This window comes from Spinacia oleracea, chromosome 3 (genome assembly GCF_020520425.1).
Source record: "Spinacia oleracea cultivar Varoflay chromosome 3, BTI_SOV_V1, whole genome shotgun sequence".
Classification (NCBI taxonomy): Eukaryota; Viridiplantae; Streptophyta; class Magnoliopsida; order Caryophyllales; family Amaranthaceae; genus Spinacia; species Spinacia oleracea.
This window is the reverse complement of record NC_079489.1, coordinates 42177460-42204465: the sequence shown is the minus strand read 5'-3', so window position 1 is coordinate 42204465 and position 27006 is coordinate 42177460. Positions and strand designations below refer to the sequence as shown.

The window sequence follows — 27006 nt, the reverse complement described above, 5'->3', positions numbered from 1 at the left end:
TGAAACTGAGTAGCAATAGCTTTAGACTGTGCACGTCTAAAGTGACGGACAAACAGGATTTGGGGTTCATGGTGGTAGCCCATGGCCTTTATCTCGGACCGGATTGATCACCGTGTCCTATTTTTATTCAAACGTTCCTCGATATCGCAGGTCACTGAGGTTACGGAGTCGCGCCCGTACCTCGTCTTCCTTAGTGAAGCCTCTAGCTAGAAAACTCGGTCCATTGCCTATTTCAATTAAAATAATATTATTGTTATAAAAGTCTAGTCCAGTCTAGCCTAGTCTAGTTAAGTATGGTCGTCAAATTATCATGTTTTGTCTGCCCTTATTTATGTTTATTAGTATCATGATAGGATGGTTCGTTTGATAGTATCATGTTAGGATCATTATTGCTTTTAGTATGTAGTACTCAGCTTTGCTGATTACGTGCTTTGCTTGTGTGTGTTGATCATGGCTATGCCTTATTGATCCTGTGATGACCCATCTTTGGTGAGCAGTCTCTAAGGATCAATAAGCGTTGCCCATTTACAGGTTTGAAGATGATCCATCATTGGGATCGGGATTAGAGAGCTTGTAGTTAGATTTGCTTTGTTAAATGATTTGGTTTGTTAATTTGGATTTGAAATTGTCGTACTATTCGTATTTCCTTATTTCCGTTAATTGGTTTTTGGACTTATTATGTAATCGATTATTTATAAACCTAAAAGTTAGTTTTCTGTTTTCCGCTGCAAAATTCTGAATAAGCCGTTACGTTTTTACACGGGCGATAATACTTTGATAATTCTCTATAGTTATATTTATAAAAGGTTATTTTAGAAAAAGGGAATTGTCGGGGTGTTACAAAGTGGTATCTAGAAGCTAAGGTTTTACTTTAATAAAATTTTTAGGCTCCTAACTATCTAGTTATTTAAAATAAATTTTTTAAATCGAGCTCCTGCGTATTATAGTGTTCAAAAATTGGTACTTTTTCTTGGGGGGCCGATTTCCTTTTATCTCGTTTGAAAGTATATAATATTTCTTATTTAAGTTCGAAATTAACTTATTTATTCGAAACTTTTCGTTTATGTGAATTAAGTACGTTTTTTTCTTTCTTTTCGAAATTAAATTAAATATATTCAAAAAAAAAAATCTTATTCCTTAAGTATATTTATTCGTTTAATAAATATTTATCGTTTAATAAAAATTTCTTATTATTTATTCGTTTAAAAAAAATAATAAAAAATAAAAAAATAAAATATTCGTTTATTATTTATTCGTTTAATAAAAATTTCTTTTTTATTAATCGTTCTTGTTTCATTCTTTAAATGCTTCAATGTTTTACTTATGTTGATTTATTACGAGAGATGGGTAATATAGGAAAGGGCATATAGGATAGAATTGTATGTGCATTAGTAGTTAATTGCTACGTCACTACGTGCATGTGTTAAATGTTTAAGTGTTGCATTTAAATGTGCATAGAAATTGTTTGATTCCACCAAACTTATTGTTTCATTGAATTCTGATTATGCTTTGGTTGGGAAATCGTTAGTAAGACCTTTAGTTGTCTCTTTCAGGAATAAAATGTTTTCTTCTTTTATGCTACCTTGTTATTCGTGATGATTGGATTTTGTTCCTTGTTTCTCAGTTGAATGTCCTATATGTGAATATCGTGCATGAATGATCGAGGAGATTACCTTGAAATAATTGTTGCACATTTGTAAATGATTGTTTCACATTCGTAAATGATTGTTTGATTTACGTGAATTTTGTCTGTTGAGGCGATATTACGTGGTATAGGATACTATAAAGTGATGTTTTATACCTAAAGTAGAATATATATATTACTTCCAAGTTGCGCTCTAGGAAGACCAACAATAATGACCTAGCTGCTGTTATTCGCCTCTTGGCGGAAAAGCTGACCCTACCTTTTTAGAAAACCGGGTTAGAGAGTTTGAGAAATTGTTTGAGGCTGTGAACTGTCCTTAGAATATGAGAGTGGGTCAAGTTGTCATGTATTTGAAAGATGAAGCTGATTTATGGTGGAGAGAGAATAGAGTTAGGCTTAGCACTGCTGAGAGATTCAATTAGGATTCAATTGTTACTGCCTTAAGGGAAAGTTTTACCCTACCTTTTATGAGAAAGCAAAAAGTTTAGGAATTCATAAACCTTAATATGGGGAGCATGACCATTGCCGATTACTATTGCAAATTTATAGCACCGTCGTGGTTTGCACCTGAGGTTGTAGCCACAGAGGAGCTAAAGGCTCTGAGGTTTAAGCAAGGTTTGACTGAGGAGATCCAATTAGAATTAGGTGGGGAAACCTTTACATCTTTGGATATTGTGTATGGGAAAGCTGCTCATATTTATGGTTTGCAGTCCAGAAGGGACAAGAAAATTGTTGTTGAGGATAAAAGAAAAGAGTTTAATGTTGGGGGAAGTCAAGGGAAATTCAAGAGGAATATGAATGAGAATAGGAATGAGAATGGAAATGAAAATTTTCAAGGAATGAACATCAGGGGCACAACAATAGGAACCAATATGAGAGAGTGTATCACCTTAAGATGTGTAGTAACAACAATCCTGGTAGAAACTGCAAGGGGGGATTAATGACTTGCAACTATTGTCAGAAAAGGGGGCATAGAGAGTATGAGTGCTTTACTAAGCAGAAAAAGGGTCAAAAGGGTAATGAGAGTGGTAACCAGGGATAGTCAGGGTATAACCAATCAAGAAATCAGGGTTCGAAGCCTATAAGGGCGCATAACAACCAAGGAAACCTCCATAAGTCTGTTGATTAGAATAACAACCATAATAAGGCTCCGGGTAAACTGTTAGTGATGAGAAATGAAGTTGAACGTTTTGCAGACATAGTTCAGGGTACTTTTTCTATTAACTCTGTGCTAGTTAAAACGTTGTTTGATTAAGGGGTAACTCATTCTTTTGTTTCGTCATCTGTTGTTAAGAGTCTAAATTTAGTAGATTTTGAGGTAGTTGATTTACCTGTTATAATACCTACTGGTGTAACCATAGGGTATATCAAGTTGTTTAAGAACTTTTCTTGGAAGATAAAAGATTGCGTTTTCTTTCTGATTTGATAGAGTTTACTCTGGGAAACCTAGTTGTAATTCTAGGAATGGATTGGTAAGTTTTTACAAGGCTAAGGTAGATTGTGAAATTCATAAAGTAAGTTTAAGGAACCCTATGGGAAGGTCAACCTCATGTGGATGTTTTGAGAAGTCCAAGAACGTTTAGTGATTTCTGTAATGCAAGTGAGGGAATTTATGAATAGGGAGTGTGAACGATTTCTCTGTAGTGTGTTAGAGGTAAGTGAAGAAGTTGGAGTGAAAATCAAGTATGTTGCCATTGTGAGTGGATTCATTGATGTGTTTCCAAGTGAAATTGCAAGTATGTTACCTATTAGAGCCCTTGAGTTCACTATAGAGTTAAATCCTGAAACGACACCTATAACTAAAGCACCATATAAAATGACACCTCCTGAAATGAGCGAATTAAGACACAATTGCAAGAGTTGTTTCGTTAAGGGGTATATTGGGCCTAGTGCATCACCGTGGGGAGCTCCTGTGTTGCTTATTAAGGGAAAGATAAGAGCATGGAATTATGCATCGATTTTAGGGAGCTAAACACCATCAAGAACAAGTATCCTTTGCCTAGGATAGATGACATATTGGATCAATTGAGTCGGGCGAGTGTGTTCTCGAAGACTGATTTGTGTTTGAAGTATCACCAATTGAGGATAGCTGATAAGGGCCTAAGACCTCATTAGGACTCGTTATTGTCATTATGGGTTTAGAGTAAAGTCTTTTGGGTTAACCAATGTATTTTCCATAATTATGGATTTGATGAATAAGATTTTACACGATTCCGAATTAAGTTCGTTATTATGTTATTGACGATATCCTGATTTATTCAAGGAATGAGAAAAATCATGACAAACACTTGAGGATTATTTGGAGACGCTTAGAAAGAATCTAGTTTTATTAAATGAAGTATACAAATTTGGAAGTCATGTTTGTATAAGCTTGTTGTTCTGTCCTATACAAGTGTATCTCAAAGCTGCTATGTGAAAAACTTGGTGCTGTACTTCCTAACATTATCTCACAGAATCAAGGAGCCTTTGTTTCAGGAAGATCAATCCTCCACAATGTCTTGGTTTGCTAAGATATTATTAAAATGTATAGGAAAAGCCAAAACCAGCCCAACTGTCTTATGAAACTGGACCTCAAGAAGGCCTATGACACAGTTGAGTGGGACTTCATAGAGGAGATTATGCATGAATTAGGCTTTCCTAAACGCATAATGGCATGCTTGTCAACAACTCAATACTCCCTTCTCATTAATGGAGAACCCACCAAGCTTATCCACCCTAGAAGAGGCCTAAGACAAGGAGACCCCCTCTCTCCTTTGTTGTTCACTCTCTGCATGGAGTATTATTCTAGATCCATGATCACTGTGGGGGAGCATCCATCTTTCAAATTCCACTCTAGATGCAGGGGGTTACACCTTAACCACCTGTGTTTTGCTGATGACTTATTGATGTTCTATAAAGGTGACAAGTTGGCTATCCAGATAATGCTGGAAGGTTTTAACATCTTCTCCACCACCACTGGTCTGTCTGTTAACCCTTCTAAATCTTCTATTTATTGTTGTGGCATGAAGGAGGATATGGTTAAGGAAATCTCTCAGATTTCAGGTTTTGGTGTGGGTGTGTTACCCTTCAAATACCTTGGGGTTCCTGTGATCCCATGGAAGTTAAAAGCTAGTGACTGTGACATGGTGGTTGACAAAATGATAGCAAGAATCAAAGTATGGAGCTCCAGACACTTATCTTTCGCTGGCAGATCCCATCTGGTGAATTCAGTGCTTCTGAGCATCTGTGTTTACTGGGCTCAAATATTCATTTTTCCCAAATCACTAATCAAGAAGATTAACTCTACATGCAGATCCTTTCTATGGCATGGCTCTTTTGATGACAGTAGGCCAGGTGCCATTGCTTGGGACACTGTTTGTCAGCCTAAATCTCAAGGGGGGTTAGGGTTCAGGAATTTGCTTCTGTGGAATCAAGCTGCTGTGGGTAAACAAGCTTGGGCCATAGCTAACAAGCAAGATAATCCGTGGGTTAGATGGATCCATTCTGTTTATGTGAAAGAAAAGGCTTGGGACCAGTTCACTGCTCCTGTTGCAGCCAGTTGCGTAGTGAAAGTTGTTTGTAAAGTTAAGAATTACTGCTCTACTCACTTGCAATCCACTCAATGGATGCATGCTCCCAAGTACTCCATCAGGGGAATGTATCAATTGCTTAGAACACAAGGAGAGAAAGTCAATTGGCAACATTGGGTTTGGAATAGATTCTCTATTCCCAAACACGGGTTCATTCTATGGATGGCAATGCAAGACAGGCTCAAAACTAAAGCCAGACTTCACAAACTTGGCATAGGCACCAATGATCTCTGTGCCATTTGTGGTACTCATACTGAAACCATGCAACACCTTTTGTTTGAAAGCCATTTCAGCTCTGAATGCAGGAAACAAGTTTTACAGTGGTTGGGTTTTCACTCTGGTAGAAGCACCCTTCCCCTCCTGATGACTTGGGTGCAAAGATACTGTAAAACAAGGGCTAAGAAAGCAGTGACCTTGCTGCTACTGCTAGCTTGGTCTATAATATTTGGAGAGCTAGGAATCTAGCTGTATGGTTGGCCAAGGTTCCTGCTGTTAAGCACACTGTCTCTCAAATCCAGTTTGAGGTCAAGCATAGAGTTCAATGTCTCTTGGGTAGCAAAGTTTGTTCTAGAGATAGGGATTGGATTCACAGTTTGTGAGTTCCCTTTCTGGTTTTTTTGGCTAGTGCTCTAGCCTTCTAGTTGCTTGGCTTGATTAGATTTGGCTTTCCTCCCTTGGTTGTAAAACTGTTTCTGTGAGCTATAAAATCTCTCTCTTGCTTTCCAAAAAAAAGAAAATATAATTCGGATTTAAATTCGAAATTTCGAATAAAAAAAATCGGATAAAATAAAATAAATTAAATAATAATCCCAAACTTTTCAACTTATTTCAAACGACTCAAAATATTGGTATACCACTTTGTAGTATTACTTACTACATAGTAGCCTTAAGCTCCTGAATACCACTTTGTAACACCCTAATAATTCCTTGGTTTTATAAAACTATTTTCCAACTTAAAATAAAGGAATTACTAAGGTATTACCGCCACCGTGATAACGGTTAAGGCTAGTACCAGAATTACGCAGCGGAATTTAATAATAACTAACTTTCCAACCAACATAAATAATAGTTGAGGCCTCCTACAAATTGGAACCATAACGGCCCAAAACCAAAGTATTAAAAATCCAACAACTCAAAACATGATTAAAGTATAATTTAAACCACAAGGCAATACGAAATTAAAATATTAAAATAGTTTCCAAAGCACAAAAGAATGCAACTCTCAACCATCCCAAGCTACATGATTTCGATCGTACTTTGTTCTACCAACCTGCTAAAATAAATCTACTCCCCAACAATGCAAGTGCAATGATGGATCATCATAGGGTCATTAAGGCGAAGGCCATGACCAAGAGACACAAAGCACGTAGTAAGCAAAAGCTGAGTACTTACAAGGCTAGAGTAAAAGAAAATTATAAACATGCATCACTCGCAAAAATACTAATCCACACGCAAAAGCCATTTAATAAATAACAAACAAATCATGAATACAAGACTCGACTCTTGACCCACAATTTAATTTGAATAAGCTTCGAACGGGCCAAAAGAAGTTTCCATAAAAGGAAGGGTGTTGGGAGCCCACCAAACACCATAATAAATAATATAATGAATATCGGACCCTACCGAGTGTCGGGCCATACCGACGGAATTCCAGCGCATAAATTAAATGAAACAACGTCTTGTATCATTAGTAGGAGATCGAGTTTTCCGGCAAGTCTCCCCCCATTGTTCATACTCGAGGTATATACGTTCCAAGAGTTTTGAAGCTTGTTCTGGTTGCACTTTACGTTTATTAATATTTTATTAATAGCGAACTCGAGACTCAAACAAATACACATACACACATATAATTGAAGGAAATAATGCCCTTGGTCCAAGTATGCATTTAATGGTAAGTCTAATAAATGCGGTTCAGTATTAATTATACAAGTTAATAATTCAGTGAGATCAAGTGAACTGTATGCCTAGCTAGAGGCCGCTTCAGTTTAAGTGGATTAATGATATTAATCCACAGCTTACTCTTGACTGAACCCGTAGGGTCACACAAATAGTACGTAAACGGATCAAGTATTTAATGGCATTAAATACTCCATCTATGAATATTCGGAATCGACGGATCTTGGTTTCAGTGGGAGCTGAGATCGTCAAAGGCAAATAAATGAATACTCCGGAAACGATGATATTGCCGGAAACGGAAATATGGATCGTATCGGAAATATAAATATTATTCAAGTCGTAGATGTTGCCAGAAACGGAAACATGGTACGTATCGGAAATGGAAATATTGCAGGAATCGGAAATATTGCCGGAAACGGAAATATTGTCAGAATCGAAAATATTATCGGAATCGGAAAATAATTCCGGAAACGGAAATATTAAATATTTCTTCGAAACGAAAATTAATTCCGGAATCGGAAATGTTAAATATTGTTCGTATCGGAAATGAATTCCGGAATCGGGAAATTAATCGGAAGCGCGTCGTACGAACTAGCATCGGACGAGCTTGCTAGACGAAGGCCCAGCACGAAGCCAGGCCCGCGTCCAGTGCGCCACACGAACAGCCAAGGCCACGCCAGGCCTAGCGCAAGGCCAGGCCCAGCAGGCCGTGGCTGCGAGCGTAGCTGCGAGCAGTGGGCTGCGAAGCTCGCGTGGGCTTGTAGCTCGCGTGGGCTTGTAGCTCGCGTGGGCCGAGCGGCCGTGTGGGCTGTGCGCGGGCATGGCCTGCACGCTTGCGGGTAATGCTCGTGTAGTGTTTGTGCTTCCGTACGAAACCTAAAACGTGTAGGATTCATTTAATGATTAAATTCCTAATCCTAATGGATAAATTAATTAATAAGAGTTCTAATAAGATTCTACTTAATTAATTCGTATCCTAGTAGGATTCGATTACTTTTTCCATAGCCTATAAATATGAGATCAATTCTCATAATTTATAACGAGTTTTAAGTATTCTAAAGGTGAGAATTTTGAGCGAAAAATTCAGTCACATTCTTTGCCCATATTGCCGAAAATATTAGAATCTTAAGGGCGATTCTAGGTAGTCAATCTTAAGGCGGATCCGGACGTGCTGTGGACTTTCTACGGAGGGACGACACTTGGAGTCCTAAAGACTTGTTCTTGTTCGGTTCGGGCGCAGTAAGGGAGGGCACGCTACAAAGAGTATGCATCCTAATTATGCTAATTGTTATGTGGCAATTAATTTGGAATCCTGGCTTTTATGGTTTTTCCGCATGATTTATATTCGTTTATATGTATCATAACCTAACAATAATAAACGACAACCAAAACAATCTCATTTTAATCCTTTAGGACTTGTGATCAATAAATCAAGACGTAGCGAAATTACTACCAAGTTCCTTCTTACAAAAGGTGAGATTTCACATCATGCCTGTTAACATGAGGGTTGTGCCCTAGCACAACAAATCCTAATTCATTTCATATAAAAATATTCCCAAGTGAACCCTACATGTGCGGTGGCTTACGTGAGCGAACCCTTCCCATGTGGTAAAATAAATAGTTCAACGAGGTACGAATAATTGGCTCAAAAGTATGCTAGACATCCCGTACAATAGCATAACAATAAATAATCCATCCCTTGCATATGAAACAAACCATACATGCATAAATATTGAACAACCTGATTGACAAAGAAATCCATACTCACAATAGTCCCAACATGCTTGTTCAATCAACAAATCAATAATTTCAATAATAATGATTCACATGATCGTTCACCAAATCAAATATGAATTCACCAAGTTCACGTAATATAATTCACATCAATAAACAATCACGTAATGTCCCTTGACAAATAATGTGGTCTCCCTAGACTTGTACGTACCTTGAATATCTAAGCGTAGGGGCCACTTTGCAAACACGATCACTCACTTAGAAATCACCTCCTATCATCAAAATAATGAAACCTTAATTATTTCCATGTTCATTAAATTTCCAGCAACTTTTATGAAATATAAAACCTTGACGAAATTAGAATTTAATCGTTCTTTAATAAATTAATCGTCTCAATTTGCAAAACTACACCCTAGTATGAAAACATACTTTTTCCACCCTTAAAATCAATAAAAATTGACACTTTAAACCTTTTTATAAATCTGAAAATATAATTGATTATCATAATTAAATCAATCACCTAATTATGCTAATCAATTGACCCTTTAGGTCTAGGTTAAAACCCTAACTTTAATTCTCCAATAAAACCAATTTAACACCATAAGAATCAAGTCTTTATTAAATAAACGCCTCAAGAATCAAAACATGTAAATCATCACAATACGGTGTACACAACCGATTCCAAGCATTTTAATTATTCAAACCAATAATAATAATATAATTTGTAATACGGAATTGAAATAGAATAGGTAAGGAAGAAGAGAATTATACCAATCCGGCCTATAGCACGGAACAATCACAAATTGAATTTGATTGGGCGAAAAATTAAACGAACAAACAAGAACAACACACACACACACACACATACAAGACTCGTGTGTGCACGCGCGAACGAGGAGCAAAGGCAGCAGCAGTGCGCGCTAGGCGCGGCACGCGAGGGACAAGGGGTGTGCGACTGGGTGAGCAAGAGAGGGACGAGGGGTGTGCGTGCGTGGCTGGGCGAGAGGGGCAGCAGCAGCGCACTACATCAACAACAACAGCGCGCAACATCACTAGGTGTTGCGCTGCGCGAGGGCGAGAGGAGCGACGAGGGGAAGGGGCAACGATGGGCAAGGCACGACGAGCACGCTGCTCGGTCGTGTGCGGGTGAGGGGAGCCGGGCACAAGGAGAGAGGAAAGAGAGAGAGGAGTATTGGGCAAGTAAAGGAGGAAGGGTTCAATGAAAAATAAGGGGATCATTTAATGAGGGGAGTCCTATTTATAGGCTCCCAAATCCCTAATGGACTAGGCTTAGGAATTTTATATTGGGCTTAGCAATTAAATGATTGGGCTAGCTTTAGAGTTTAGAATTAAATTCATTTGATTGGGCTCGATTAATAAAACGAGTTGGACTTTTATTTAAAAACCCAAACCTTTAAAATTACTTGAGACTCCATTAAATTTCCCGACTCGAAAATTAAATTCTTTTCGTAATTAATTAAAATAATAAATATTCTAATTAATTAAAAATACATTTAAATAATATTTAAATGTGAAATAAATTCTAAAAATCATAAAATGCTTTATAAATATAATAAAATATATTTATAATTATTATAAAAATACAACGTATTACAGAAACCATTAGTAATCCTACGTGGCGCTCTAATAATTCAGAAAATATGCTCTAATATATATATATATATATATATATATATATATATATATATATATATATATATATATATATATATATATATATATATATATATAGGACCAGGTTCTGGTGAGAACCTCACTTATAATGAGAACCTTTAACAACCGTAAGATTTAGATGGAATGGGCGGATAGGATTTAATCTCATAAATCCGGTTTCCCTCAAAATACACTTTCTTTCTCTCTCCACTTCCAAAGTACATCACACTTTCTCTCTCTTGCTCTTGAAAAGCGACGCGCGGTTTCTGGCCTTTTCGAAAGCCCTGGTTCTTCAAATTCCAGAAATTCGTCCCAAGATTAGGTAAATTTTTCAATCCGAAGTTACAAATTTCGAATACTAATTGTTTGATTGATTAATTAAATCTAATTTCTTTTGTAGCAGTATTTCAATTGACTTGTCTGCAATCATCAAGTTCAATAGCGATCATCAAGTTCAAAATTGAAGGTAAATGTTTCTAATTAAGTTCAATTAGATTTCTAGGTTATCAAATTTCATAAGATTCATCCCGTATTTGATTTGATCTTCGTTCTCAAATTCATTTTTTTTCTTCTACGGTAATTAGATAAAATTTCGTATCATTTTGCAGGTTGAATTTGCTGCGAAATGCCTAAAGACAAGGTCAAGAGTTGCGAGTTCAATCGAAATTAATTTCTAGGTACTTAAGTTTCTTCAGTTTACTTCGCAATTAGTTTGAGCATTGATGCCTAAGAAATTTTTCTGCCATTTCTGTTTGTCTTTATTAGACTAGAGTTATAATGATACTTCTTGTTCGTTTCTTGAAGAGTCTGAATTTAGATGCACACCAACTGTTTGAAAAAATGCCCTAATGACTGCAGTTAACACAAATTGGTAAGCGAAGTGCAAAAGTAAACTAATATCTCTTACAAGTTAACTAAATCTCTATTAAAGTAAACTGATAAGTATATCAAGAGGTCAATTGTAGTTATAGGTATGAGGTTGGGTGCAAGAAATTAGTTATTTTCATCCTTCTATCAAGTGTTTTAGACATTATGTAATGTTCTGTTAGATGCCTATTAATTGACACATGACATTTGGGGATCTTTGAAAGGGGAGGCTTTAATCTTGTTCCTAATGTAACCATGCAAGTGCCCTTTAATTTAGAGCCGTAATTCATATTTTCTTCCTCTAATCATGCAAGTTGGGTAGTGCCATAACCTTGGTGCTTATTTGGTGTTACATTTAGAAATCTCATATGTTATCCGACTCAAAAGTAAAGCAAAAACTGAAAAAAGTATACAGAAATGATTCAAAAGTAAACAAAATATGGTCAGCTTATGGATGGTGGGTAAACAAAATATGGTCAACTTCGGGTTAAGAGAGTTGACCAGGTTTGACTTTGTGATATAAAAACAACAAATATGTTGAGGCAAGAGAGCAGAATAGAAACGAAAATGAACGAGTGTAGTAAAAGCTTTTAGCTGAGTAGTAGTTTCCTAATAGTAAACTAAATATTTCTTAAAGTAAACTAAATCTCATTTAAAGTAAACTGAAATTGTAATCGTGTAATTGTATGGCCTTACATAAAGTAAGGGGTGATTGGCCCTATACCTTTTGCAGGATGGGAACCACATTTAGAAGTAAAATACAAATGATAAGATCCTGCAGCATTGACCTTAGTGGAACTCCGTACTCATTTTCATCAGACAATTCTGTTTTTGTAGGAGGTTATGGGAGCAGCGCCCTCGTGATGGACAGAAACAACCTCCTCTTAGGTGGGTGTACAACAGTTTGTAATAACAGCAATCATATGATAATAGATAACTGCAGTGGTCGTGGGTCACTACTACAAAATAGGCTTATAGCGACGGCAGAAAATTGTTACCATAGACCAATTAACCGTTGTAATAGGCCTATAGCAACTGTTTAAATACCGTTACCAATAGGGAACGTTGCTATAAGTCTATGGCAATAGTTTCCCAGATTTAGGCAACAGATTTGATAAACCGTTGCCATAAATAACTATGCCAACACTTTTAACCTATGAAAACAGTTATTCAACAACTAAAGCCAACATTTATACATTTAAGGCAACAATTTTCGCTAACTTAAGGCAACACTTACTAGTTTGGTGTTGGTAGAAGGTTAAAACTAAGGCAACACTTTCTTATACTTATGGTAACACATCCAACTGTATTTACATGCTTATAGCAACACTTTATATTGAGTGTACGGCAACGCTTTTGGTTTTGGATTATGACAACGCTTTCATTTGAGTTTATGGCAACACTTTCAATTGAATTTATAGCAACGCTTTCAATTGGTCTAAAGCTACATTCTTAAATTGATTTAGTTATCCATATACACATGATAAATATAACTGCGTAGAATAAGATTTTCATAACAAATAAATTCAAAAAATGTATACATTTCAAATAGCTTAATTTCACAAGCATAATATCTGTTACAATTGTCTGGATAGTAAAAAAAAAAAAAAAAAAATAAAGGTTCTAAAACTAAATCAATTAAAATAAAAAATCCTTCAATCACGTTCCGATAACTCTATTTTTAAAAAACCTATCTAATATTTATGTGCCAAAAACCCTTTAAATCTTCACATAATTAAAGTAGCTTGTAATTCTTGAATATATTCACCCCGCACAACAAACAAATCAAGTGACATTTCCATAAGAAACTTATTATCAATGAATAAAATCCAAATACATAAGGAAAAAAAACCTGAAAAATAAATGACTAACGCTAAACCTTAAGAATAATGGGAAAATGACATGATATTGAATGTGAACAAATTAAAGTTTGTGCTTTTTGGGGTCTACAGGTGCTTAGAAGTTCTTTAAGAAACTTAAAATATGGGTATCTACAAGAATCCGACTACTGATGCCAAATGCGGAGATTACGTTCAAGGGATGTTAAGTGATTATGTAGGAGGAAAGGGGAAGATGATCAAATTAGAGTTTTATTTTCACTCAGAATAAATTTCACTCTTAGAATTGAGAAGGGGTGGAGTGTGAAAACAGAAACCTTGTTGTGAGATATCACTTTCTCCTTGATTTTCCATTGGAACACTGGCAAAAAGTGGGCGTCTAGCTCTTTGTCGATCTTGTTCCAATCATTGCACTTCTTGCTGTAACTGTTGTACTTGAGTGGGATCCATTTGTTGTTTAGTGAAAAAGAAATCCATTGCCATAGATGGGCACAATGATTCCTTCTTATTCTTCCTAGGTGGTTGTTCTCTCGTCCTTGCCTTTTAACACAAGAAAGAAATTGTCAATTCAGAAAAATGACACCAAAAATATTGTCAGTTCACAAGACAACATTGAAAATTAAACTTGTTGCCTTAAATTGCCAATAATAGGTATCCAGAAGTACGACATTAACTTCCAACTGTCAAACTAACCCCAGTAAATATTCATATACGAAGGTAACCTACTCAAAATATCAAGTTGCAGCGCAAAAATCAAGATCAATGAAAAATCTGTTTACAGGAGTTTCATGTTAGATTCCAGCCCCCTCCCCCCAAAAAATTAAAAAAACACTTCTACAGGGTGTTTTAGAGGCAAAAGACTTGTACTGGAGACAAGAACTTGGCCCCGAATAAACTACATGAGTTTTGATGGAGCTGTTATGTTCTATATCAAGACTAAAATCGAAGAATGTCTCATCTCTAGTTGTGACGGTCTCACACCTCAGGCACTTCATTTCATTTTTCAATTAATATTCCCTGCATTTGTGTCTTGCCATCCATAATTAACCATGAAATAATTTACAGAATTAATAGCATGCAATACATATTGCCAGCAATATATTGTTGCAGTACAAATAAGCGTTTAGGAGCATGACAAATGAGCTGAATTTATCAAAGCTATAAGAAAACGTTGCTGAAAGCCTGAAATAACCATCACCACTCGATATAAGTCTTGTTGATGCAGGGTCTAGAGGAGTCGAGACATACAATAGTGCATAGTCTTACCCTAGTTTGTCTAAAACTTCTACAAATGTTTCCAAAAGATCACCCACGGGAAACTTTTTAACTTTAAGGCCAAATGGTGGCATTGAGATCTTGCTTGGCTTCTAGTCCGTGTGAGCTTTTTCTTAATAAATTAAAGAGGAGGGGGATCAATATCATGGGTTATGCACTTCTGCTAGAAGGGACAACTATTAAGCACAAAGCATGCCAAAGATCCCCAAGTCGAAACATTAACAAAGTAACAAAGCATCAACTAGTTAAAAAAGGAAGACATAAACTCGACAAAGGACTCAAGTAGTTATAGGTAGTCCAACCTAAAATTTTGTATAAACCCAAGTAACATGAGGTTCCTTCTTTACACCATTGGCAAGGACATTTTAGCACCATTACAGAAGGGAGAAGCTGTAGCATTTGCATTTTATTGATAACTAGCAGAAAAGTAAACTACTTTATCCAATACAACTACTTACTAGGCTTACATTAAACATCCAACTTTCATTTCAATTGATTTTAGTGATAATGCACTATGTTTTCATAACAAACTCAGTAAAAGTGCATCTGAGAGCATACTACCCTTCAGGGCCCAATGAAGTAGTGCACTTTCTATATTCAGTTGATAGCGGAGAGTATGAGAAACACATGGGAAAACTACCAGAAATCTTAGTTTAGAATTCGCTCTTACTGCATGAACTTAGGCTTGTACTTTCCCCATATCTCTTTTTAATTTATGAAAGAGTCTTGTAACCAAATCTATTTTCATATCTTCTAAAAGTTAACATAGATTAAGTGAAAAGTAAGAAAGGACTATAATTATACACCCATACAAGTAAACAACTACTGTCCACTTATTCTATTTTTATTTGTCCTACTCAAACATGCATATTTGTGGTCCACTCTCACTTACGTAGATCTAATTCATAGAAATATTACATGCCTGTCATTAGTTCTTGTTTTACAAAAGAATAATAACTACTTAAAACACAGGCTTAAAACTCATAAGTTACAACTAATTTAAATAACATGTAATTTCAGTTACAGCAAATCAAAAAATAATCAAAACGATAAAGTTACTCAAAATCCCAATAAGAAGAAATCACAAGTCGATGATGGGAAGTACCTTTGATTCCAAGAGAAGTTTGCCCTGAACCAACATCAGTCAAAGCGTGCTCGATCTGCACCAGCTTACCAGAAGGTCTGTTTCATAGCAACATTTCAAAATCAAAAAATGAATTTCAAAATATAATATACCAAAAACCCTAATTTAGAATCATTGTTGTTGAATAGAGAGTATGAGGTAGAGCATACAAAAACAGGAACATAATCACAAAGAAGTAAAATAGGGATTCAGCACTATATATATTCCTTATTTTTTGGTTTGACTTGGAATTTATTAATTAGTATCCTTAGTTATAAAATACGTTGATTTACTGTGAAACAACTTACAATTTAGTGGTCAGTTAGGCTTAAGATGTATTTGATGATAGCCAAGTGAGATTGTTTTTCTTCCCGTTAGTAAGTAATATATTAACAAGCCAACAAAAAGTATGTACAAAGAAAAGCCACCCCAATTTACAAGACAGAAACAAATTAACCAAAAAACACCCACCCAACAACCCAACTACGACAGCAAGCAAACCCACAACAAGAACACATCCAAACTATTGAACTCATGCCAAAGTCAACCAAACAAACAAGAGTTAAGTAGCAGACCCAACAGCTACATCAGAACCAGACCCGACATCATCGCAACAACAACCTCAGACCCAACCAGCAGTAAAATAACCTAGCTGCAGCACACCTACAAGAACAACACAGTCTGTTGAAGCAACAGCACAAACTTGCAGCATAACCCCAACCAACTACACAAAAATCATCGGTTACCCTACCTTTCCATCAGACCATACAAATAGCAACAGATAAGCAAAGAGCCAGCACCCAACACCTGAACAGAACGAAACAAGCAGCCAGAAACCACTAACACCCAAACACCCAAAAAACACTACCAGCATCATATGTGAAGGTGTTTTCTCGTGGCATTAATAATAAGGTTTGTAACTCTAAACAGGAAAAAAAACTAATTTGAAGCATATACCACAATAGCATTTACTATTAGAAATTTTTAGATTAAGAACTCATAGGAAACAAACTTGCATTTAGAAGAGAAATAGATGCAGCTGCAAGTATTTTGTTGTACATAGCAGTAAGAACTCGTAGGAAAAACCAGTTCAGAAACTAAAGAATGGGAGATTAAAGAAAAAATAAATTTCCACTAAAAGTACCAATTTTCAGAATAAAATCATCCAAAATAACTCATCGATCGATCACACAATTGATTGATACTGTGGAATTAACAAAAACTTTTGTAAATAAATCATACGCACATGAATAAAAATCAACAAAATTCCCTAATTATAACCCTAATTTAGGCCTCAAAACCACACAAAAAAATGCAATTGTAACCGGTTAATTAAACAATGTAATTGGAAGTATAAGACCAAATTCGATGAGATACATACCAACTAACCTTGTTCTTCTCGCCAATTCAGAAACACAATTGGCCAATTTCTCCTTATTTACAAATCTCCAATTCAAAGACCCAATTGCCAATTCAGATTCGCCTTGCTCAGGAAACGATAAAGAAGAGGATTAAGAAGAACAAGGCAGGTGAAATAGAAAGCAGATGAAAGAGAAGAACAAAGCAGATGAAAGAGAAGAACAAAGAAGAAGAACGAAGCAGATGAAAGAGAAGAACAAAGAAGAAGAAGGGTTTGGGTGAAACAGAAGAGTTTGGAAGCACGACAGGAGGGAACCCAAAAAAATAGTGTTCTACGAAAAATGTCAACAAACTTTTTTTGAGTAAAAAAGATTCAATAACTTTCTCCGTGTGTTTAAATTTTAAATTTTAAATTTTTCTTTAAGATAATTGGAAAAAAAACCGAAGCAATATTTCATTGAAATATTCTAAATAAAAACGGTTGTAATAAATTAATCAAATAATACAATTGTTGCCATAGATTTTCTATAGCAACGCTTTTCTAAAGTCAAAGTTTACTCAAATTTATAATTATTTAACTGTTGCAGTAAGTATGATATAGCAATGCCAGTGAAACTGTTGCATAAATGGGCGTTGCTATAACCCTTTTTTGTTGTAGTGGGTGTTCCTTCTTCATTTGAGTTTTATCGCATAAACATTTTCAACTTTGCTGATAATTGCACAAATACAATGCTAGTAAACATGTCGCCGATAATCAATAAGGCTGTTGATCCGATTCTGTTTAAGTTTGAAGTAGTTCCGACTATACTGGAATGGACACCTGGAAACTTAACAAGCCCTGGTGATGACCCGAACACAGATTGTCAGGGTTCTGCAGATGAATATGATTGTTACTGTAATTATGGAACTTCAGGGAATCCTTATCTTCCTTATGGATTCCAAGGTAAGTGTAAATTATTCATACTTTCAGATATTATATATTAGATATAAATCATCTGAATGTTTTTATAACCTGCTGCCAAATTGCAATTTCAGGTTCTGCAGCTGCTCCTGTTTGTTCAGTTCTATTTTGTTCTTCAAAGTAAGTAAATCAACATAGGTTAATGATTATTGGTATAACTTGTTTGCTTAAACTCCTGATATGGATGGTGAGCTTATTAGAATTCATGCAGTTGAGCACGCACTTGACATGAACTAATTTTTTCTTAAGGTACTTGACATGAACTAATCATCTATTAAAAACTGTTGTCCTGTTGTCGATTGTCACAATTGATTGTTGTCGCCATTGCCGTATAGTGCAGTGTAGGAACCAACGATTTCCAGTGATGCATTGATTTAAATGGAAGCTCTCTTAGGCTGTAATGATGATGTGATGAACACGATTGGCGCAGGAACACATCTTTGGAAATGGCTCGTCTATTTACAGCCGGCATAAGCGTCCCGTGACAACGTATATATGAGAGCATCTAAGTTCTCATTTTGTACCATTTGGCTTATTATCTCTCAGGACCAGTCACTCGGTTTGTAAATGGATCAACTCTACTAGATATGCTTAAACCTATTAGCTTAAAAGGTAGAGCACTATGCGAATGCATAGGGGATGTAGGTTCAATTCCTACATAGGTTGTCTCTGAAAGTAATTTTTTAAAAAAAACTAAAGAGTTAATACAAGAAACTCCATAGTAAATAAAAGAAACTCAAAAGTAAATCATAATACCTTAAAAGTAAATCAAAATATTTTTAATGTACATGTACAACTAGTATACATTAAACTAAAAAAAGAAGAGTTTTTAAGCTTTATTCAAAAGGGAAACATAAAATACAAAAGTAAAGCAAAAATTACAAAAGTAAAGCAAAAAATACGAAAGTAAACAAAACAAGCTTATAAGTAAATGGAATTGTTCCAAAAGTAAATTTAAACTGTTTTCCACTTCCATTGTCATCGATTTGATTCAAATGTAAACATAGTTTATCCCTTTGCTCTTAAATAGGCTGATATAATTTTCCTTTCGTTCAATACAAAAGTACAAAAAAACTCGTAAAAGTAAACAGAATTGATTCAAAAGTGAATCAATTCGCTTCAGAAGTAAATTCATTAAGCTATTTATGACTTCGCATCGGTTTTTCTTCCAAATTTTAGCTACTAATGCTAGGAAAATATGATATGAGTAGGAATAATTGTTGATGATTAAGATGGTGTGTTAGACACTAACCGAAGAGTAACCAAATTGACTAAAAGTAAACTTAATCTTTCTAATAGTAAACTCAATCCCTCTAAAAGTAAATTAAATAAGAATGAAACATTATGCATCAAGTCTACAGAAACTAGCTACTGCTAACAGACTAAACGCGGTTGGCTAGCTGATCAGAACAAAAGGCTACATTTGTTCAGTTTCTGTTTCAGGAAGCTGAGTGGGTGTGTTGGAATTGTAGGCTGAATTTATATTTGCACATTTTCATAACGCTCTTGGCCAACACACAAAGATAAACCCATGTGGGATTCGAACCCACATCTTTGCGCTTTTGCACAATGCTCTTCCAATTGAGCTAGTAAGCTAGTGGTATCTTGGTATCTTACCATAAAAGTAGGAATAGTTAGAACACTATCATACACTTTGCATTATGTTCAATTTAAAATGTAGATATATAACTTGTTAAAGTAAATAGAATTAATTCGAAAGTAAGTAATCATCGAGTAGAAGACTGAACCAAAACAACTAACTACAGAACCAAAATGAGTAGTCTGTAGACCGGAAACAACAACGAGCAATTTCAGCTACTGAACAACAGCAGAGCAAGGGCTGTAGTTTTGAATTTGACAACTTCTAGCTTATGCAAAATCTGGCCTGATGGTTTACGTAGTCCAATACATTTGAGGCGTACCAAAGTCTTCACGTATCCACCTGCCATCTTGGTAGCCTCTACTGCAGCCTCTGTAGTGTAATGGGCAGCTACCCACCCAACAACTACAACCCGATCCTTCGCCTCTTCTACGACCTTCCCTGTATACCCAGCTGCAGTTTTACCAATTTGAAATGCTACATCCTTTGCAACAACCGCCTCCTCTCCCACGTACCCTGCCACAGTCTTTGTGTAGCTTACAGTAGTATCCTTAGCTTGGACGACCTTCTCTCCGGTGTACTCTATAGACTTATGTCCTGCAGCCGCCACCGCTTCTTTGGCATGTTGGGCTTTCTCAGCAGTTGTCTGAACAACTGGACGAGTGTTCTCTGACATGAACTGGGTTGTTACCCCCAACTCCTACACAGACTTTTCCCGAGCCTTGGAACCCAATTCTGATGTCTTAGCTATTGCTGCCCCTAATCCATGTTTTGCTGCTTCTTTGGCTTCCCAAGCTGCATTTGCTGCTTCTTCCTTTGCTTTTCAATACCTACTTTTAGCATTACAAAACCCAATTCACAGCTAAAAATTGACATATAGCAGCCCTCAGACAGGGCTACCTTAATCATTGTGTAGCTTCAACCAAAATCAGACTATATATTTGGTGACTATTAGCCAGTCCGTATTAAGGCATCTTACGATTACCATACCCGGGAAACTCGTTATTCACTCTTATTTTCCACTGGGGAATCGGGACTACACTCGATGCTAATGTCTTAGAAAAAACTTCATGCTCTTACAAAATCTTTCGAAGTTTGGATACTAACTATTGTTAAATGTACCCCTAATTCATTCATGTCTCCGGGATGAGTTCTCTATAATCCACTTCAGCGAATCCATGAAATCAGAACCCTTTTGTGTAAACAATCTCCGGAGATTTGTAACCGAGAGCTTGTTGAAGTTGGCCACTGCAAGATCAGCCTGAACTAAGTCATGCCTGCAAACACTAACGTTAGCAGTTAGCTACTAGACTCAATCTCCAGCTGCAGGGAGGACAACATCAACAAAAGTGACAAATGTAGGGAAACGTTGGATTGCATAGGGCTTTAACAAACAATTGGATATAGATGATGGCTTAAGTCTAGGCTTGCAATCCATGAAAATGCATACTTTTTCTAGAAAATGCATACTTCTGCTAGAAAATGCGCAAGTAGAAAACAACTCAACTCAAGTAAATTTATCCAATTCGAGGAAATCAAATCCAGATCCCTAATTCAAGCAAAATCAGAACGAAAAATCAAGTAAAATGAACAGAATTTAAAAATAATCAAAAGTAAACACAAGATAATCAAAAGTAAACACAATAACGAATAAAGTAAACACAATATAAGCAAAAGGAAATACAGCATCGAGAGAAAGTAAACACAGGATCAGGAAAAGTAAACACACCATCAACAAAAGAATAAGAACTTGAAAATTTAATTTAACTTGTTCGAAAATAAAAATTACAAGAAGAATTACCTGGGCAACAAAAGCAATTGAAAAACAAAACCTAGAATTGAAGGTAGAAGAGATATCGTTGAAATTAGAAGAAGAAAATATGAGAAAGGAGGATGAGGGAGAGAGAGAGAGAGAGAGAGAAAGAGAGCGTTCACAGGAGAGGAGGGAGGAAGAGAGAGAAAGAAATTCTGGAAATTGGGGGAGGTCATTAAACGCGAGTAAATTAGTAATCTACCCTTACTATTTTCATTTTTTCGGGTAGATCTTCGGCCGTTGAATTTGTTTGATCGACGGCTGAGATTAGTTCTCAGTTCTCATCTTAAGGGGTGGTTCTCACCGGATCCCGATTCTCTATATATATATATGTATGTATATATTTAATTAATTAATCTAATATATATATATATATATATATATATATATATATATTAGATTAATTAATGAAATAAAATATCTACGTGACACCTAATTAATTATCTACAGAACACTCGATTTTTTAAATTCAAAAATAAATTAAAAATCTTATTTTTCATTGGCCGAAACTATGAGATTTCCTACGTGACGCTCTAATATATCAGTTAATATGTCTCTTTTATTTAGATATATTAGATTAGATTAGATTATTAGAACTAAAAATATTTATATTTATTACGGGTACTATATACAAACTTTACCTTATAATATTATGTATTCTATGCATGAATGTTTTTTATAACTCATTTAATAAGTACATACATGTATAATACTCCCTCCGTCTCTTTTTGTTCTTTACGTTTTTCTTTTTGGGTATTTCAAAATATTTTTTACATTTCCTTTTATATTATCACATAAATGATTTAGTATTCTATTAAAATTTGTGTCCAATTATTATTTTAACCAATTAAATTCATTGGGTCATTAAATCTCTCACACTTTTCCATTGGGACATTAAATTTTTCTCATTTCCCAATATCGATAAAAGTGAAAACATTATAAATAAATGTAATTTATCTTGTTTAAATAAAAAAAATTGAGGAATCTCGATGCAAATTAATTAATCGTTAAAATACGTAAAAGTACTAAACGTAAAGAATAAAAAGAGACGTAGGGAGTACGAATTATGAAGTAAAGTGTAACATTTTCAGAGTTTGTAAAGACTATTTAAGTATTTAGTCAACCTAAAATTCACTGAAATTGCGAAAGAATAAAAAAATTGATGACCTATCATGTTAGATCTATACATTTAGACCCAAAGTACAAGATCCACCATTGATTACTTACATTAAAAAAATACAAAATGCAATTAATACTAATAACATGGTTATACGTACCCACCCCGTGCAACATAAACCAAATGTGCCTAATATTAAGGAAACGGGGCTGTATTAGCCTATAAAGTAGGAACCTAGATTTATTTATTTAATGAAAGAAGAAAAAAACACAGTTTCTATTGTTTCTAAGCTAAGACCCCACATTGAAAACCCTGCTGAACTTCCGATTACCTTGAATTTCAATTTAGAAATGTGAAAGCTCCTTTATATCTACATTCAACAATTCTTAGTCTTAAGCATTGAATTGAATTTTCCCCAAACTTGAAGCTTCCTATAAGCTGCTCTTCTTCTTCTCTCTCCTTAGCTGCTCTTACATCCCCCTCTTCCTTCCAAGTTTCGAAAGCTACTTCCCCCATATTTTTTTATTCTTCTTTTCAATCTAATAAATCTCAACTTCCTTTTAATTGAGTTATTTCCCTCTTAATTCACTACTCTCTTTTTATTTAATTTTTCAACTCAAAGTATGCCTCCAACACGACCTTTTCTCGTGTTTGGAGTGGTCGTATTCGGATTATTAATCACCATCGTTTCTGCTACGGCTACGGCTACCATTGATGGTTCCCAAAGTAAACAAAGGTTCCGGGAAGCACCACAATTTTACAACTCAGAAGAATGTCCGAAAATCGTGTCAACTGAATTCGAAGATGATGATCATCAAGATGTATCATTACCTAGCTCAGCTTTAGATCCTGATAGTGTTTTGGTGTGCTCAGATGAAGCTGTTCATGTAGCTATGACTCTTGACCTTACCTACATCCGTGGTTCAATGGCTGCCATCTTGTCTGTACTCCAACACTCTTCTTGTCCACAAAACATATACTTCCATTTTGTAATTTCTGCAACACGTTCCAATGCGTCTGAGTTGCACACCACTATTTCGTCGTCATTTCCTTATCTTCGGTTTGACCTTTACCCTTTTGACGACTCTGCTGTTGCAGGGTTGATTTCTACTTCTATCCGGTCTGCCCTTGACTGTCCTCTTAATTATGCTCGATCCTATTTAGCGAACCTTCTTCCTTTGTGTGTTGGTCGTGTTGTATACCTTGATTCTGATGTTGTTGTTGTTGATGATATATCAACACTCTATAACTTCAATTTAGTTGATGATAAAGTATTGGCTGCACCTGAGTATTGTAATGCCAACTTTACTACCTACTTTACTCCAACTTTTTGGTCTAATCCTTCGCTGTCGGTCACGTTTGCAGACCGACACGCTTGTTACTTTAACACCGGAGTAATGGTTATAGACTTGAATCGGTGGCGTGCCGGGGATTACACCAGGCGGATCGAGGAATGGATGGAACTCCAGAAGCGGATGCGCATCTATGAGCTAGGCTCATTGCCACCTTTCTTATTAGTTTTCGGCGGTAATATTGTCCCCGTTGATCACCGATGGAATCAACATGGTCTTGGTGGTGACAATTTCCGGGGACTTTGTCGGGATCTGCATCCGGGCCCAGTTAGCCTTCTGCATTGGAGTGGGAAAGGGAAACCATGGGCCCGCCTTGACGCCAATCGTCCTTGTCCTCTTGATGCGTTGTGGGCCCCTTACGACCTTCTCCAGACTCCCTTCGCTCTCGACTCATAACTCTTGCCGACAAAATAGTACCCCGCCTGAATTTAGTTGTCACTTCACCAATTCAAATTTTATCATTATCCATGTGCAACTAATTCCGGATGGAGGGAGATTGAAAATTGTCAGGTTTCATCCATCTGTATCTAGTCTCTCTGGCGCTGGATAGTCGGAGGGTATCATATTCATATACCATACTCTTAGTATAAATATATACAACGATCAAAGCCGGAATATTTCTGCAATTCTAACATTGTAAATGAAGGAGCAGAACAACAATAAGGATCGAGTTAAGAAGATCGAGATCAAGTAAATGCAGATAAATTACATGTTGTACTTTTTTTTGTTTTTTTTTTTACTTTTTTATTTTTTTACTGGTACTCCGAGTATTGTACATCCAAGTCAACGATGCCTTTATTCCAGATAAAAGTTTAGCTAGGACATAGTTGGCGGAGTAGAGATTATACAGCCATTAATCTTTGTTTAGTAGCCAAAATAATGATTATGTACTAATAATTGTTCCATGCGAACAACTATCATACGAAGTATGCTTTATGCCTTTATTCCACACAAATACGTACGTTTTGCCAAATTAACTTGTACAAATAAATAAAGGACCATGATATAGGTCGCAACTTGTGACAACAAAACGTATTAGCGTTTCATTGGTACATGTAGGCACTACGTAGGCTACGCGTCATCAGTTTTCTTTTACTATGAAAATATATAAATAAGGTAGTCAATATAAACCAGGAAACAAATATTTATTATATTTATAGTAAATATATATTTCCTTTTATCTTATAAATTACAAATTAAAAAAATAAAATTTATAATCTAATAATATACTACCTCCATTTCATAAAGTTTTTTACCGTTACTATTTGCACGGACTCCAATGCAATATTTAACTACTAATATATCTAATTTCGTTTGTGAAAAAATTATAAAAAGTTGATATTCTGCAAATGCATACTGATAACAATCTAACAAGATCAGTGAGAAATTATTGTCAAAGTTTTTATATTTTAGATACATTTTCCAAAGCGTAAAGAACTTTCAGAAACGGAGGTAGTATATATTTTTGTGTAATTAAAAAATACATCGAATTATTTTAAAAAATACACTAATTGATAATCTAATAACATATTTTGATGTAAATAAAAATTCATAATTACATTACTTTAAAATATTATTTTAATTTTAATGATTAGGTTAGTTTTAGGTTCTTTTTCATAGTAAAAGTGTCGTTCATCTCACCAGTCACACTACGCGCAGTCACATACCAGTAGTTCTCGAGTTCATCTAGAGAAGAAGAGCGACACTTCAACAATACCCCCATTGAAGAACAATTTTTTTTTCCTTGTAGGGGGAGGGGGAGGGGGGCGGAGGGTAAATGGGAAAGATGAAGCTAGGTACGTGAATGAACAAAACCAATAAACACAATACTTTTCCTAATCTTTTTATTTCAAATGCACTGTATTTTTTTATTTTCTAAGTATAACTTAGGAAATGTATTTTTTATTTAATTTCCTGTATCATATACGACGTAAATAATTAAAAGTATTTTTTCTAATTTTCTATACAAATTAGAATTATTTTTCTGAAATGAAAATTACATTATTCAATTTGTAAATTAGAATATTAATTAAGATTTTCCTATCTTTTTTGTAACATGTATAATAGGTTATAAAATCTAAATATTTTAGTTTCCAAATACATTTATGACACATAGGCGTGCCATGTCACCACTGTGACATGGCTTAAAGGTCGCATGTTGCGACCTTTATCATTTCCGATAAATCATACTCCCTCTCTATTTTGTTACTCGGTAAGTGATACACTTTTCTTATTCCACCGTATTTTAACAAGTGATACACTTTTTATTTTTATCATGTCATGGTACCCCTCGTAATTATACTTATCTTTCTCTTCTTCTATCCCACACTTACTTACATTTTCTCTCTACTACATTAAACAATTTACCCACTATCAATTTCTTACAATAGATAATAACTCATCACTCCACTTCCATCTTATTTTAATAAAATCAATTCACCCCTCTAAAACTCTGTATCGATCAAAAGTATATCACTGAATAAAATACTAATGGAGTACTTTACATTATAATTTCAAAGATAATTGGAAATGGTAGTGGGCAAAGTTTTGTGTTAGAGTGAGCAAAGTAATACTCTCTCTGTGGCTCCGTCCCTAAAATATTACTCTCTCCGTTTCTTTTTGTTCTTTATATTTTTATTTTTGGGTGTTTCAAAATGTTTTTTACATTTCCTTTTATATTATCACATAAATGCTTTAATATTCTATCAAAATTTGTGTCAAATGATTATTTTAACCAATTAAGTTCATTGGGTCATTTAATCTTTCACACTTTTCTATTGGGACATTAAATTTTTTTCATTTTCCCAATATCAGAATTTTAATAAGAGTGAAAATATTATAAATAAACGTAATTTTCCTTGTTGAAAAAAAATTTAGAGGATTCTCAATGCACATTAATTAGTTGTTAATAAATGTGCAAAAGGCCAAGCGTAAAGAACAAAAAGAAACGGAGGGAGTACCGACTTTTACCGGTTTTCAAGACACGACTTAAAACGTAAATAACTCTAATTCTACACGCGTAAAAATATAAAAAATTGATATTCTGAAAATATATATTGAAACGAATATAACAAGATCTCACATGACTATATTATTTCTTGTAGACTAATGAGGTTACATGGACGAAGGAAGTATAAATAATAGTACCTCTTTATTTTAAAAAGAAATACACTTTGGCCGTCG

At 35.2% G+C, this 27006-nt stretch overlaps 2 protein-coding genes and 2 long non-coding RNA genes across 6 annotated transcripts; 2 read left to right on the top strand and 2 right to left on the bottom strand.

The window, feature by feature from the left end:
- The first annotated feature begins 10724 nt into the window (after nucleotides 1–10724).
- Nucleotides 10725–18057, top strand: LOC130470303 (uncharacterized). Of its 2 annotated transcripts, none has more exons than XR_008930374.1 (6): nucleotides 10725–10840; nucleotides 10922–10984; nucleotides 11127–11195; nucleotides 12223–12273; nucleotides 17774–17923; nucleotides 18016–18057. It is a non-coding gene; the product is annotated as an uncharacterized lncRNA (long non-coding RNA). The 2 variants fall into 2 exon arrangements; XR_008930373.1 differs by having other exon boundaries at nucleotides 17717–17923.
- LOC110785236 (uncharacterized) lies at nucleotides 13158–17347 on the bottom strand. The gene is made up of 3 exons (XR_002532549.2): nucleotides 17003–17347; nucleotides 15604–15680; nucleotides 13158–13763 (listed from the first exon to the last, which is right to left on the bottom strand). It is a non-coding gene; the product is annotated as an uncharacterized lncRNA (long non-coding RNA).
- A 1543-nt stretch (nucleotides 18058–19600) lies between the features above and the next one.
- Nucleotides 19601–21529, bottom strand: LOC110785237 (seed biotin-containing protein SBP65-like). 2 transcript variants are annotated; one of them, XM_021989678.2, is made up of 2 exons: nucleotides 21343–21529; nucleotides 19601–20818 (listed from the first exon to the last, which is right to left on the bottom strand). In XM_021989678.2, exon 2 carries the CDS (start codon nucleotides 20215–20217, stop codon nucleotides 19753–19755), a length of 465 nt encoding a protein of 154 aa, XP_021845370.1. In that variant the 5' UTR covers nucleotides 20218–20818; nucleotides 21343–21529; the 3' UTR covers nucleotides 19601–19752. The 2 variants fall into 2 exon arrangements, with proteins under 2 accessions (XP_021845370.1, XP_021845371.1); XM_021989679.2 differs by having other exon boundaries at nucleotides 19601–20827; nucleotides 21343–21519.
- Nucleotides 21530–22749: 1220 nt separating this feature from the next.
- Nucleotides 22750–24778, top strand: LOC110785246 (probable galacturonosyltransferase-like 1). The gene has a single exon (XM_021989692.2). The coding sequence runs from the start codon at nucleotides 23095–23097 to the stop codon at nucleotides 24217–24219; it is 1125 nt and encodes a 374-aa protein (XP_021845384.1). The 5' UTR covers nucleotides 22750–23094; the 3' UTR covers nucleotides 24220–24778.
- Nucleotides 24779–27006: the final 2228 nt, after the last annotated feature.

Bases quoted from the DNA above. Each gene is read 5' to 3' on its own strand.
- LOC110785237 (XM_021989678.2), bottom strand. From the start codon at position 20,217: ATGTCAGAGAACACTCGTCCAGTTGTTCAGACAACTGCTGAGAAAGCC.
- LOC110785246 (XM_021989692.2), top strand. From the start codon at position 23,095: ATGCCTCCAACACGACCTTTTCTCGTGTTTGGAGTGGTCGTATTCGGA.